Source organism: Leopardus geoffroyi, chromosome D1 (assembly GCF_018350155.1).
Source record: "Leopardus geoffroyi isolate Oge1 chromosome D1, O.geoffroyi_Oge1_pat1.0, whole genome shotgun sequence".
In the NCBI taxonomy this organism is placed as follows: Eukaryota; Metazoa; Chordata; class Mammalia; order Carnivora; family Felidae; genus Leopardus; species Leopardus geoffroyi.
Genome location: NC_059329.1, coordinates 57,181,354 through 57,195,550, shown reverse-complemented (window position 1 = coordinate 57,195,550; position 14,197 = coordinate 57,181,354). Strand labels below are relative to the sequence as shown.

At 37.0% G+C, this 14,197-nt stretch overlaps 1 protein-coding gene and 1 long non-coding RNA gene across 5 annotated transcripts in view; one reads left to right on the top strand and one right to left on the bottom strand.

The window, feature by feature from the left end:
• LOC123601170 overlaps positions 1–13,273 on the bottom strand; it is a 43,126-nt gene extending 29,853 nt beyond the window's left edge. Inside the window, exon 1 of the long non-coding RNA XR_006714011.1 lies at positions 12,781–13,273. This is a non-coding gene — a long non-coding RNA (uncharacterized LOC123601170). The remainder of the gene's footprint in view (positions 1–12,780) is intronic.
• The window catches only part of RNF169 (ring finger protein 169), a 109,384-nt gene that overhangs the window by 30,856 nt on the left and 64,331 nt on the right, over positions 1–14,197 (top strand). For all 4 annotated transcript variants that reach the window (XR_006714009.1, XR_006714010.1, XR_006714008.1 and 1 more), the window contains exon 2: positions 3,666–3,739. Coding sequence is in view for 1 of the 4 variants with exons in the window: in XM_045484026.1 (XP_045339982.1) it covers positions 3,666–3,739 (74 nt within the window). In the remaining 3 variants the exon portion in view is untranslated. The remainder of the gene's footprint in view (positions 1–3,665; positions 3,740–14,197) is intronic.

The following is a 14,197-nucleotide window of genomic DNA, read 5'->3' as shown; positions in this document are numbered from 1 at the left end:
ACGGACCGCGAGATCTTGACCTGGCTGAAGTCAGACGCTTAACCGACTGCGCCACCCAGGCGCCCCAAAGATTTGGAATTTTTAAAAGGAGACAGGAAAAAAAAAAAAAAGACAGGAGAAGAATCTTATACTTTGTACCAGAAGAAAAAAAAAAAAAAAAGACAGGAGAAGAATCTTATACTTTGTACCAGAAGAAAATATGATAGAATTTGCTATTATATTTTGGCCTGGGGAAGGTCTTTCCAATTGTACAAAAATACTGAAGCCATAAAAGGAGAAGTTTGATTAATATAACTACATAAAAATAACCACTATAAGCAAAGTCAAGGCAAATGATAGACTAGGAAAAGTATTGCTAGTTATGTGACATAAAGCTAATTTACCTTATAGAAAGAGAGCTTTTACAAATCAAGAAGAAAAAGTTAATATAAGGAGTAAACATTTCATATCAAAGTAAATGCAAATTACTCAAACATGAAAAGTACTCAATTTCACTCATAAAATATGTATATAAGATACAGAATTTCGCCTATTAGATTGGCAAAACTAAAATTTTTCAACACTTGTGTTGGAAAAGGTATGAGGAAATGGCATTCTTATGCATTGCTGGTGGGACTTAAATCAGTATAGGCTACCGGAAGGAAGGAAGACTTGGTATTGTCTGTCAGAATTACAAAAACACGTAGGTACATATTCTTTGACACAGTAACTGTAATTCCAACACTTTGATCTATGAGTATACTTGCAAAATGATATGCGTGCAAGATCATTCATTATAGCATTGTTTGGTAACCTTTGGAGATTTAACACCCCCCCCCCCCCACCTTGATATCTGTATTTTGGTCCTTCTCTTTATTCTAGGTATTATTTTGTCTTCTCTCTCTTTTTTTTCTTTTTTTTTTTTTCAACGTTTATTTATTTTTTTTGGGACAGAGAGAGACAGAGCATGAACGGGGGAGGGGCAGAGAGAGGGAGACACAGAATCGGAAACAGGCTCCAGGCTCCGAGCCATCAGCCCAGAGCCTGACGCGGGGCTCGAACTCACGGACAGCAAGATCGTGACCTGGCTGAAGTTGGACGCTTAACCGACTGCGCCACCCAGGCGCCCCTCTCTTTTTTTTCTTAACCTGTTTTACTAGAGCTTGGTTTATGGGTCATTTCATAGTTTCACCTAAAAGATGCAACCAGCCGGTTGTCTGTTTTAATCAGCAGAAATCTACTCTGGCAAATTTAAGCAGAAAAAGAATTTATTGAAAAAGAATATTGGGTAATCCAGAATAACCAGGCAAGTAGCCAGAAACCTTGGCTTGGAAAATAGCAGCTAGGATCCAAGAGCAAAGTCTGTATAATATGAATTCTTTGGAAGTTCTTTGTGACCTAGTGAATTTTTAATTATTCCTTGTTTGCTTTAAGGAATATATATTCTATTCATTGAGTGCACACGTATATATAAATATATTAGGATAAAGTTTGTTAATTTTTTTGTTCAGTTTTTCTACATTTTTACTTCCTTTTGGACTGCCTGATGTGTTTTTAGTTGTGGTGTGTTAAAATTTCTTACCATTATTTTGGATTTATTAATTTCCTCCTTATAATGTTATTAGTTTTTTTGCTGTGGTATATGTTCATACAAGTTTGTGATTATTATATCTTCTTTGTTGGGTTGCCTTTTTAATCATTATTTGATTTCCCTCTTTATTCCTATTAATAGTTTTCTGTTGGTTTTGCCATTTACTAGTTTTGTGGCCTTAGGCAAGTCATTAACCTCTCATTTTCCTTCTTGTAAAATGGGTATAATACCCACCTTACAAAGTTTCTGTGAAGATTCACTGAGAAAATATATATGAAGTATTTTACATGTGATAGTTCTCCATAAATGGATTCAAAGTACTGTATTGCCTTAAGGGTTTTCTTTTACCTCTCTGCTTCTCCTTCTCTATTAAAGCATCAGATTTTAAATACTGTTTGCCTATAATTAGAAATGTGCTTAAGGGATATGATGAAAATAGTCATCAGGACTTTTTTTAAGTGAGTGAAGGTGGTGGAATGTTTGCCTCCCACATGCAAAGTCTAACAGTTCTCTAGTACTTGTAGGCCTTTAAGTTACTGTTCCCTGCTTCTGCATTAGATCCAGTGTTTCTATCTTCCATATTTCTTAGGTATGCTAGAGTCTTTCAGAATAGTTGAGACAACTGAAAAAGGATAAAAGTCAATTTTTTTGAGGAGCCTACTTGTCTACAACAAATATTTATCAACCTTAGTGGGATATAGAGTTCTGAGAAAGTCTTAAAATTAATTCTGTATTTTGACCACTACATATACATAGAGTTATATAGAAATGTCACATTTAAGGGGTGTAAATGTGGACTTTTCCGCTCCTTTTTGTTAGCATTTAGAACTTATTTATTTATTTTGAGAGAGAAAGCGCGCGTGAGTGAGCGCACACGTTAGCAGGGGAGGGGCAGAGGACAAGGGAGAAGGAGAATTTTTTTTTTTAATATAATTTATTGTCAAGTTGGCTAACATACAGTGTGTACAGTGTCCTATTGGTTTTGGGGGTAGATTCCTGTGATTCATCACTTATATACAACACCCAGTGCTCATCCCGACAAGTGCCCTTCTCAGTGCCCATCACCCATTTTCCAGAGGGAGAATCTTAAGCAGGCTCCATGCCCAGCATGGCGCCTGATGCAGGGCTTGATCTCACAACTCTGAGATCATGACCTGAGCCAAAATCAAGAGTCGGATGCTTAACCAAATGAGCAACCCAGGTGCCCCTAAAACTATCTTTTATTCCTATTCTTAATTCGGATTTTTATCATCTATTTATATTACCCGTGTGTACTGTATGTCTCCTGTGGTCCCGGATAGCTTGGACTTAAAAATATAGGGAGATGAGGGTAGAAAACAGAATTTCAGCTAAGAAAACAGTGTAGAAAGTTTAAAAATATATGGCATGGATCTATTGTAACTGAACAGTCAAGGGTTAAGAGATCCAATGCTGGAGAAAGATGAAGTTGTGATCTGCCTTTGGAGGGCCTTGAAACAGATTGAAGAGTTTTGACTTTCTTCTATAGGCCAATAAAAACCACAAAGTCTTTAAGGTTAAAAAAATCAGGTTATATACTGAAAATATTTACAGGTTGGATACAGGAAAATACTCTGCAGGCAATGGCAATGTTGAAAAAGAAATAGAAAGATGCAGTGTTATGAATAAAACTTCAGCTCATTTAAAATGTTACTTAGTAACATTGAACTAAGAACTTTAAGTATAGTTTTTCCTTGAGGTCCTTTAACATGTTATTTTACCAGGCCCTTCCAGACCATTCTATATAAAATAATCTTTTTCTTTCATCCTACATTTATTTTCCTCCATAACAGTACCACCAGTGGTATTATGTACACACTTGTTTGTTTACTGTCTGTAAGATCCTAAACTCCGCGAGAGCAAGGGCTTTATGTGTTCAGTGCTTCTGAACCGGTGCTTAGAACTCTGTCTCATTTATACCCTTTAATAAATATTTGTTAACGAATGAATGACTATTCAAATTAAGATGACTACAATTTTTCATGTGGTTTATAATGTGAGGACAGCAGTAGGACAAGGTTTGGGGTTCTTTCCTAGAAACTTCTGTTAAAAAGTGTTTCTTTTCCCTTTTCTCCAGAGTTTATATTCAGAGCACCAATCAAATTAAGCAAGCCTGGGGAACTTCGTGAGGAATATGAAAGCCTGAGAAAGGTATAGTATACACATTAGCATATCACTCATATTCTTAAAGTAAATTGAAATAATGACATTAAAGAATGCTTAGTGGGTTTTTAATTTACAATGCAGAGCCTTTCTCTGTATTACCTTATACCGTAGCTATAATAGAAGTAGAGTAAACCTTAACTAAGAACCTCTTTTTAGCTATCCTTTCAAAGATGAAAATGTAGCTCACCAAGCCTATCTTACACCTGCAACAAGGGGGTATTCTTGGCATTTAAATGTTGGTTAAAAACTAACATTTAAGCTTTAATAATAATAGCTTGTATTATTTTTCCTTATCTTGCAAAGTTCCTCTAATTATGTGTAATTGGTGTTATCTTTTGTTGCTTTTACTCTGTTATGTACTCCAGAAGAACTGTAACTTAGGCCATTCAGAGGGTAGTGAAATAATTTCCTAGGTGGAGAATGTTTACCACTGGGAAAGCTTTTAGCTATGTTCACATCATCTTATTTTAGATGTTCTCAAGCTAATTGTCTGGGAATCACTTAGAGAATTAAGATGTCAAAAAGGCTGGTAATAAGAAGAATGTTACAAGATTTGTATCATCCTTCCCCAGCCCTTTCCCTATACCACCATACCTTACACACCTCCGTAAATGATTCTACATGTGGATATTTAATGTTTTGTAAAGGTAAATAATCCACCTAATCTGAATCAGACATCATCATAAAACAGGTGAGACAATAACATTATTGTGGCATTTTATATTGAATGGAAAAATCAGTATTTAAGGAGGTCACATGAAGGAGAAAATAGAGAACTCTGCTTAATTATTATACATTTTTTGACTTTCTCTTTTATTTTATTTATTTATTTAAAAAAAATTTTTTTTTCAACGTTTATTTATTTTTTTGGGGACAGAGAGAGACAGAGCATGAACGGGGGAGGGGCAGAGAGAGAGGGAGACACAGAATCGGAAACAGGCTCCAGGCTCTGAGCCATCAGCCCAGAGCCCGACGCGGGGCTCGAACTCACGGACCGCGAGATCGTGACCTGGCTGAAGTCGGACGCTTAACCGACTGTGCCACCCAGGCGCCCCATTGGCTTTCTCTTTTAAGTGAGAGTGTCAAATGTTGACTTGGGTCCTCATGCTCCCTTTTATTTTATTTTATTTTATTTTATTTATTTTTAAATCATGACCTAGTAACTTTTTTAAAAAAATTTTTGTAAGTGTTTTTTAAAATTTACCTTTAGAAAGAGAGAGAGCGTGAACAGAGGAGGGGCAGAGAGAGAGGAAGACATAGAATATGAAGCAGGCTCCAGACTCTGAGCTGTCAGCACAGAGCCCATCACTGGGCTCGAACTCACAGACTACAAGATCATTACCTGAGCCAAACTCAGATGCTTGACCCACTGAGCCACCCAGGCACCCCCTCATGCTTCTTTTATTTATTTATTTATTTATTAATGTTTATTTATTTTTGAGAGAGAGCGAGTGAGCGAGGGGTAGAGGGAGAGGGAGACAGAGGAACTGAAGCAGGCTCTGTACTGACAGCAGAGAGCCTGATGCGGGGCTTGAACTCACAAACTGTGAGATCATGACCTGAGTTGAAGTCAGATGCTCAACTGATTGAGCCACCCAGGCGCCCCCCTCATGCTTCTTTTATATTAGTATTATGAGGGCACTTTGGTTTCTGCCCTTTTTTTTTTTTTTTAATTTACATCCAAGTTAGGATATAGTGCAACAATGATTTCAGGAGTAGATTCCTTAATGTCCCTTACCCATTTAGCCCATCCTGCCTCCCACAACCCCTCCAGCAACCCTCTGTTGGTTGTCTGTATTTAAGAGTCTGTTGTGTTTTGTCCCCCTCCCTGTTTTTATATTAGTTTTGCTTTCCTTCCCTTATGTTCCTCTGTTTTGTATCTTAAATTCCTCATATGAGTGAAGTCATATGATATTTGTCTTTCTCTGATTGACTAATTTCACGTAGCATAATACCCTCTAGTTGCATCCATGTGGTTAGTTGCAAATGGCAAGATTTCATTCTTTTTGATTTTCGAGTAATACTCCATTGTGTGTGTGTGTGTGTATATATATATATATGTACCATATCACCTTTATCACTCATCTGCATCGATGGACATTTGGGCTCTTTCCATACTTTGGCTATTGTTGATAGCACTGCTGTAAACATTGGGGTGCTTGTGCCCCTTCGAAACAGCCTGCCTGTATCCCTTGGATAACTACCTACTAGTGCAATTGCTGGGTTGTAGGATAGTTCTATTTTTAATTTTTTGAGGAACCTCCATGCTGTTTTCCAGAGTGGCTGCACCAGTTTGAATTCCCACCAGCAGCACAAAAGAGATCCTCTTTCTCCGCATCCTTGCCAACATCTGTTGTTGCCTGAGTTGTTAATGTTAGCCATTCTGACAGGTGTGAGGTGGTATCTCATTGTGGTTTTGATTTGTATTTCCCTGATGATGAGTGATGTTGAGCATTTTTTCATGTGTCGGTTGGCCATCTGGATGTCTTCTTTGGAGAAGTGTCTATGTCTTTTGCCCATTTCTTCACGGGATTATTTGTTTTTTGGGCATTCAGTTTGATAAGTTCTTTATAGATTTTGGATACTAACCCTTTATCTGATATGTCGTTTGCAAATCACTTCTCCCATTGCATTGGTTTCCTTTTAGTTTTGCTGATTGTTTCCTTCGCTGTGCAGAAGCTTTTTATTTTGATGAGGTCGCAATAGTTCATTTTTGCTTTTATTTCCCTTGCCTTCAGAGACTTGTTGAGTAAGAAGTTGCTGTGGCTGAAGTCAAAGAGGTTTTTGCCTGCTTTCTCCTCTAGGATTTTGATGGCTTCCTGTCTTACATTTAGGTCTTTCATCCATTTTGAGTTTATTTTTGTGTATGGTGTAAGAAAGTGGTCCAGGTTCATTCTTCTGCATGTCGTTGTCCAGTTTTCCCAGCACCTCTTGCTGCGGAGACAGTCTTTATTCCACTGGATATTCTTTCCTGCTTTGTCAAAGATTAGTTGGCCATATGTTTGTGGGTCCATTTCTGGGTTCTCTATTCTGTTGCATTGATCTGAGTGTCTGTTTTTGTGCCAGTATCATACTGTCTTGCTGATTATAGCTTTGTAATACAGCTTGAAGTCCGGGATTGTGATGCCTCCAGCTTTGGTTTTCTTTTTCAAGATTGCTTTGGCTATTTGGGGTCTTTTCTGATTCCATTCAAATTTTAGGATTGTTTGTTCTAGCTCTGTGAAGAATGCTGGTATTATTTTGATAGGGATGGCCACTTTGGTTTCTGTTTTTAAATCACTTACACAGTGTTTTTCTACTTAAGAAGAAATTATTTTTAGCGACCACATCAAAAGAACCACAGATTCTTTTTACATAAAATTCCAGAATCTGCAGATACTTAATTCTGATATACTTTTTTTACAAAGAATATGGAAAATTTAAACCTATCAGCTTGAAGATAAAAAGAAAACAAGGATTGGAGGTAGAAAAAGAAGGTTAAACAATGCATAGTAAGAGCTGAGGTTTTTAATAAGCTTTGGGAGAGAGAAGGAAACCTTGGGGAACTATGCTTTTATTCTTATTAGGAAGGAGGGACAGAAAAGCGGTTTTAAAAGGGATTGATGGCAGAATGTTTTTAAGTGAAGCTAGGGCAGTCTCACCCTATATAAACTGGATTGGGCTTGAAAAACGCTCACCTATGTCTTTTGGGTTAAATAAATGACATATAAAGCTCCCTCCACCCACCCGCAAGTACCCAAGTTATCTGGCATCCATTGTACAACCTGGAAAATGCAAATTCAAGTCATAAAATCAAATGGCACGAGTATGGCATATCCGTACAGTAGACTAATATTCAGCAGTAAAATGGAACGTGCTACCAGTTGGATGACCTCAGAAAGATGCTAAGTGGGAAGAGCCAGATACAACGGATGCACATCATTGTATGATTCCATTTACAGAAAATGTCCAGGATAGGCAAATATATGGAGACAGACAGTAGATTAATGGTTTGTTGGAGGAGGGGATGGGAATGGGGAGTAAGAATAAATGGGCCTGTGTGATTTAATTGCAGTGGTGAAGATTTTTACAACTGATTATGGTGTGTTCCACAAGTTGGTAAATTTACTGAAAGTCACTGAAATTATACACTTGAAGTGGATAAATTATGTAACATGTAAAATATGCCTTAAAGTTGTAAAGGAGAATTAAAAGGCGCTAGACATCTGGATGGAGAACTTGATAGAGAAAAAGGTGTCTCTTAGAGTGCATATTTTATTTTCTAAAAGAAAACAAAGTAAATATATAATTATTTGGATGTATATCTAGAGAAGGAAGATCCCTAAAAGTTTCCACTCAGCAAGGGATGGTAAGTGGAAATTCGTTCTACACAACTCATCATTACTATTTGATGCATAACATGCTACTGATATACTTTTTATTTGGTATATTTTATTTTGTTTAAGTGATAGTAAAAAATTTTATAAGGGCTATGAAGAGTTAATAAGAAATTTTATTCTTGGGGCGCCTGGGTGGCTCGGTCGGTTGAGCGTCTGACTTCAGCTCAGGTCATGATCTCATGGTCCATGAGTTCAAGCCCCGCGTTGGGCTCTGTGCTGACAGCTCAGAGCCTGAGCCTGCTTGGGATTTTGTGTCTCCCTCTCTCTGCCCCTCCCCTACTCATGCTCTGTCTCTCTCTGTCTCAAAAATAAATAAAAACATTAAAAAAAATTTTTTTAAAGAAATTTTATTCTTCTAATTCTATTTCTTTTAGAAGATACTTACTTAGTAATCATAGATTATCCTACCTATGGGGGGAGTATTATGCTTAAGGTTACTCTGAGTTTCTAAATTTTATGATTCTGTGAGTGGATTTATATTTCCAAATATGTTTAAAACTTTCTTCCTGCCATGAATCATATATAATTTTGGGGTTTTTTTTTGAAAAGAAAAATAATGTAGAAATATGCAGAGCAAAATGTGAAAATTCCTCTTTTCCTTATTTTTCATTATCCTCCCCATAGTTAACTTTGATAACTAGTAACAACTAGTAACATCAGTTTAGGTCCTTTATATACTTTCACACACACACACACACACACACACACACACACACACACACACATACACTTTAGTCTTTTTCAGTATAAATGAGCTCATGTTATATAGTCATTTACTCATCAGATATTTTTTGTGTCCCTACTGTGTGCCAAGCACTGGAGATATGGTGCTGCAGACACCTGAGGTCCTTGCCCAGGGAGATTCCATTCTAGTGCCAAAGACAGTAAATTAGCAAACAAATACTTAATATATATTACTAAAGTAGGATCAGAAGAGTTACTGGGAGGTAGAGAGGAAACTTGAGGAGACACAAAAAAACTGTTTTAGATAATCAGGAAGGTCTGTCAGAGAGGCAACATTGGAGTTGCTACGTGGGTTAAGTGAGGTAGCAAGCCAAGTAAAAGTATGAGGAAAGAGTATTCTAGGCAGAGGAGCAGCAAATGCAAAGTCCCTGAAATAGAAACAAGTTTGGCTTGTTCAAGGAACAGTGTGGCGGGAGTTGAGTGTGCAAGTGGTGGGTGAAAGGGTGGTATAGGGATTTGGTAGGAGATGAATTGGAAGAAAATAGAAGGGCCAGATCAAAGAAGGCCTAGTTGACCTGGTAAAGAACCTAAATTTACTTTATGTGTGATGTGAAGCCAGTGATGTGATCTGATTTATACTTTTAAAAGGTCTCTGGTTGCTGTGTAGGGAATAAACTATAATGGGCCTAGAAGTTGGGAATTGTATTTACTGTAAATAGTAGAGACCCAAAAATAATGACCAAACAAATGAGGAGTTTTATTTTTCTCTAGTAACCGAAACCAGATGTATGCAGCCTAGGGCTGATATAGCAGCTATGTGACATCAGGAAGTCAGGTTCCTTTTGTCTTTCTGTTTAGACATCTTCAAGTGTGCTTGTCTCCTTGTAGTGTGAGATGGCTGATCCTTCTCTAGAATCACATGTAGACAGAAGTCAGAGGCAGAAAGGCACATATCAGCTGATTTTTTTTTAAAGGGTTTTCTCCAAAGCTCATTCAGTGACTTCACTTGTGCTTTATGGTCCAGTGTCATAGACACTCTCTAGCTGTCAGGGAGGCTAGGAAGTACAGTGGTTTAGCTGGGTGCATTAACCTCCCAAGTAAAATATGGGTTCTCTTGGTAAGGAAAGAAAGAATGGATATTGGGTAGGTAGCTAGCAGTCTGTGACTTATGGGACAAGAATGAAAATAAGACCAATTAAGGCACTTTTGGGTTTAAGCAGCCTTGGGGTTTTGCTGGAAGTATGACAGAAGGAGAGATGCAGTGAACTGGCAAGTGTATACAAGGAAGTTGTTACAGTTTTGGACCATGGTTTTTGAAGTTATTTAAAGGAGGGAATTGAGAAGGTGACGGACATTGTGGACAGTGAAAGAATGGTAGGGTCAGTGGGCTAGAAGTTTTGATGGTGGTAGAGAACTGTAAAAGTAGGGTCACTAGCAAGTGACTGCAAGTCATGTTAGAAAGCTAGGAAGTGTTGGTCTAAATGTGAGAAGCTTAAAAGTGAGACTTGGAGGTGGGTTAGTTATTGGACAGGATGAGGTTTAGAATATGATCAGGGAGTAGATAACTGAAGTAGGATGGAAAAAAAAGATTTAGGAGGAGGTACAGGAACTGAGAGAGTATACTGATGTTGAAATCTTCAGGAATCATCATTGAAGTAGTTGGAGAGAAACATAGGTGCTGAGTTTTTCTGTGAATAAGGGGAATTGCCAGAGAGATAGGTAGATGACTACCACAAAGAGGGGTTATAGTAAACACTTCAAAGAAGCTAGGATTTTTGAGGAATAATTGATCTATTCTGTAACTTCCTCTTTCTTTCACTAACAATATGTGTTTTTTTTTTTTTTTTTGTGGGAGGTAAGGCTTTCATATAGATACTTTTTCATCCTGAAAGATATTTCATAATATGGATGAGGCATAATTCACTTAACTATTCCATTATCATTAGTCATTTAAATTCTTCCCAATTTCTCCCAGTTTTAAAGAGATGTTGCACTGAATACACATGAACATGTGCAAGCAAACACTTCCTTTAGGTTAGATTCCTGGAAATGAAAGTTCAGGGTCAAATGGTATGAACACTTTGTATTTTGGTGGATATTAGCAAATTGCCTTTTAGAAAGACTTTTTCAACTTACTCTTTCACCAACAGTAAAAGAGAGGCCCCTTTTCTTTAAATCCTTGCCAAGTTTTTATTACTTTTAATACTTTGCTAATCTGTTAGATAAAAATATCTCATTGTTTTACTTTGCGTTTACCTGATTACTAGCTAGAAAAAATGTACAGAAAACATATAAATGACCAGTGAGCCTAAGATGCTTCCTCTAGCTAGTAATTTATATGTTTTCTGTACATTGTTTGTTCACAACCTTTGAATGTGAAAACCAGTTCCATCTTTTAGCATTTGTAAACTTGACTACTAAAGGATGCTTTTTTCCCCCTGTGCCTTTGTAGATGTATTCTGTTGAAAAAGTTTCTGACTTCTTTTTCTCCCTGACATTTTATGGGGTTTTTAACTGGAAGGAGAAAATTAGCATGTGCTCAGTCTCCTATCTTGTTACATTGCCCGAGGAAATAATTTTGTTGTATTCATTCTAGAATATATATATATATATGTATATATTATTTTTTTATTTCAACAGACATTTACTGTAGACAAGACTAACAATATTATGTAAGATAAGAATATTGTTATAGTCTTGTCTGCAGTAAATGTCTGTTGAAATAAAATAATTTTAGCAAGAAATTATTTCAATATGGATATCTTTTTATGTTTCTATGCTATATGAGACTATTAGTCATTTTTGTCTTTTAAAATAATTGATTCATCTCTGTAAGTTCTATTTATTGGTTGGATTAAGCTTTTTATTTACACCATTATTTCTTCTGCTTACAGTTTGTTTGATGCTTAATTTTGACCACCAGGTTAAATAGTTGCTTTATGTTAGAGTTAAGAAACATAATCCACATGCTCTTCTTTGACTTCTTTCAATCAGTTGGACTTTGAAAGGTCATAAGTAGGAGAAAAAACAGCCTCTGCTTCTAGACTGCTTATCTCCCTGGTTCCTGTAGTGGGAAAGATGAACTGCTTTCGGTAATTCTGTGGATCACATGAGTGGTATAGGCTTTCTCTGAATTGGTTTATTGACCTATCCATTTTCTTTTTTCTCTCTCCCTACTGGCTCATTTTTGAGGAGTATTTTCTCCCCATTGCTGGCTGAATTATTCAAGTAGTAAGCATGCAGTTCTTAGTCCTTAGCCAGAGCACAGTGTAATCAGATATGGTCAATGGGTTACTGAAGTGAATAATGTCTCTATGAGGCAGACACTAACTTTTGTGAAGGAATGTTTTGAAGGTAAGTAAACTTTTAGGACCTCATTGTTTTTGAAATTATAAATCTTTAAAGTCTCTTTTATTATCTTTATGCCATGAACTTAAAATATAATGCACTTTATTTAAACTTGAACATTTCACTTAAATCTATTTGGCTATGCAATGCATCATGAACCAAATGTTGAGCTGGCCTCACCCACTCCTCTCTTTAAAAAAATTTACTTGTTTTAAAAGGAGCTTATTTACCTAGAAAGTTTAAAATATGTTCTGTCACAGAAGCAGCAGACTACTTGTTTAAATTTTTTTTTTCCTATTAGATTGTAAAATCTTTCCTGATGGATCTGTTCATTTAGTCTCTTCAACTGTCCACTGCATGTAAGATGCAGTCATCCCTACTTATCCATGGGTGTATGTTCTATGACCCCCCCCCCCCCCCAGTAGATGCCTGAAACTGTGGAGAGTTCCAAATGCTGTATATACTGTGGTTTTTCCTGCACATACATACCTATGATAAAGTTTAATTTCTAAATTAGGTACAGTAAGAGAGTAACAATGCTAACTAATAATAAGATAGAGTAATTATAACAATATACTCTAATAAAAGTTATGTGAATGTGGTCTCTTAAAATACCTCATTGTACTGTACTCGCTCTTCTTATGATAATGTGAGATGGTAAAATAAATACCTATGTGAATGAGAAGAGGTGAGGCGAGTGATGTAGACATTGTGATGTAGTGCTAGGCTACTGTTGACCTGATGATGTGTCTAGAGGAGGATCATTTGCTTCCAGACTGTAGTTGAGTGACACTGCAGAAAGCGAAATCATGGATGGGAAGGGAGTGGAGACAGTTTAGTGTAGTATCTTGCATATAGGTATTCACTGAATGCTGATTGAATGGTTGATCGTCTAGTTTCAAACCTCCTCCTTTTAAAATAAATGACTGGTGTAAGGATGTATAGCTGGCTCACAATAAAGCTAGATGTATTTTAAGATTTCTAGAGTTCTTTTTGCTACAATGTTTGTTATTTTTGTTTCTTATTCCTCTGTAATGTTATCATGTAATCTTGGAGGAAATGCCTGCTTTTTGGCAGGTGCTGATGTGCCTGTTTCTAGAACCAGAAAATAGACACAGAATCGCATAGTACATTTTTTTTTTTAAATTTTTTTTTTTTTTTTTAACATTTATTTTTGAGACAGAGAGAGACAGAGCATGAACGGGGGGAGGGCCAGAGAGAGAGGGAGACACAGAATCTGAAGCAGGCTCCAGGCTCTGAGCTGTCAGCACAGAGCCTGATGCGGGGCTCGAACTCGGGGCTCGAACTCACGGACCGTGAGATCGTGACCTGAGCGAAGTCGGACGCTCAACCGACTGAGCCACCCAGGCGCCCCATCGCATAGTACATTTTTAAGAGAAAGTAAGCTATATGGTAAGTTATAATTTTGACTGCCTGAGGGAAAAACAGCTGTTGCTGAAAATCTAAAAATATTAAACCTGGTTGTTTTCTTCTTTTGCTATTTACAACTATTCAGACAAGGGGGAACAGCTTTATCAAGTATATATAGTGGCTTTTCAAAGAAAATAACATTTGGGGTGGAGTGCCTGGGTGGCTCAGTCAGTTAGTGTCGGACTTTAGCTCAGGTCATGATCTCACGGTTTGTGGATTCGAGCCCCACGTCAGGCTCTGCACTGACAACTCAGAGCCTGGAGCTTCCTTAGGATTCTGTGTCTCCCTCTCTCTCTCTTCCCCTCCTCTGCTCACCCTCTGTCTCTCTCTCTCTCAAAAGTAAATAAACATTAAAAAAAATTAAAAAAATATCACATTTAGGAAATTCAAAGCCTGATAAAATGTAATTATAATAGAAGGTTATTCAAAGTTATTTCTGCATTGTGCTATCTTTCCTTGTCTCTGATTTATGAGAGGAGAGGATCAGTAGTTATAAGATTATTGTATTAATATAGTACCTTTTATGGTTTAGAGAACAGTTTAAATAAAATCATTTCAATGCTACTCGTGAAAGCCAAACTAGGGAATTTTTTTAGAGCAG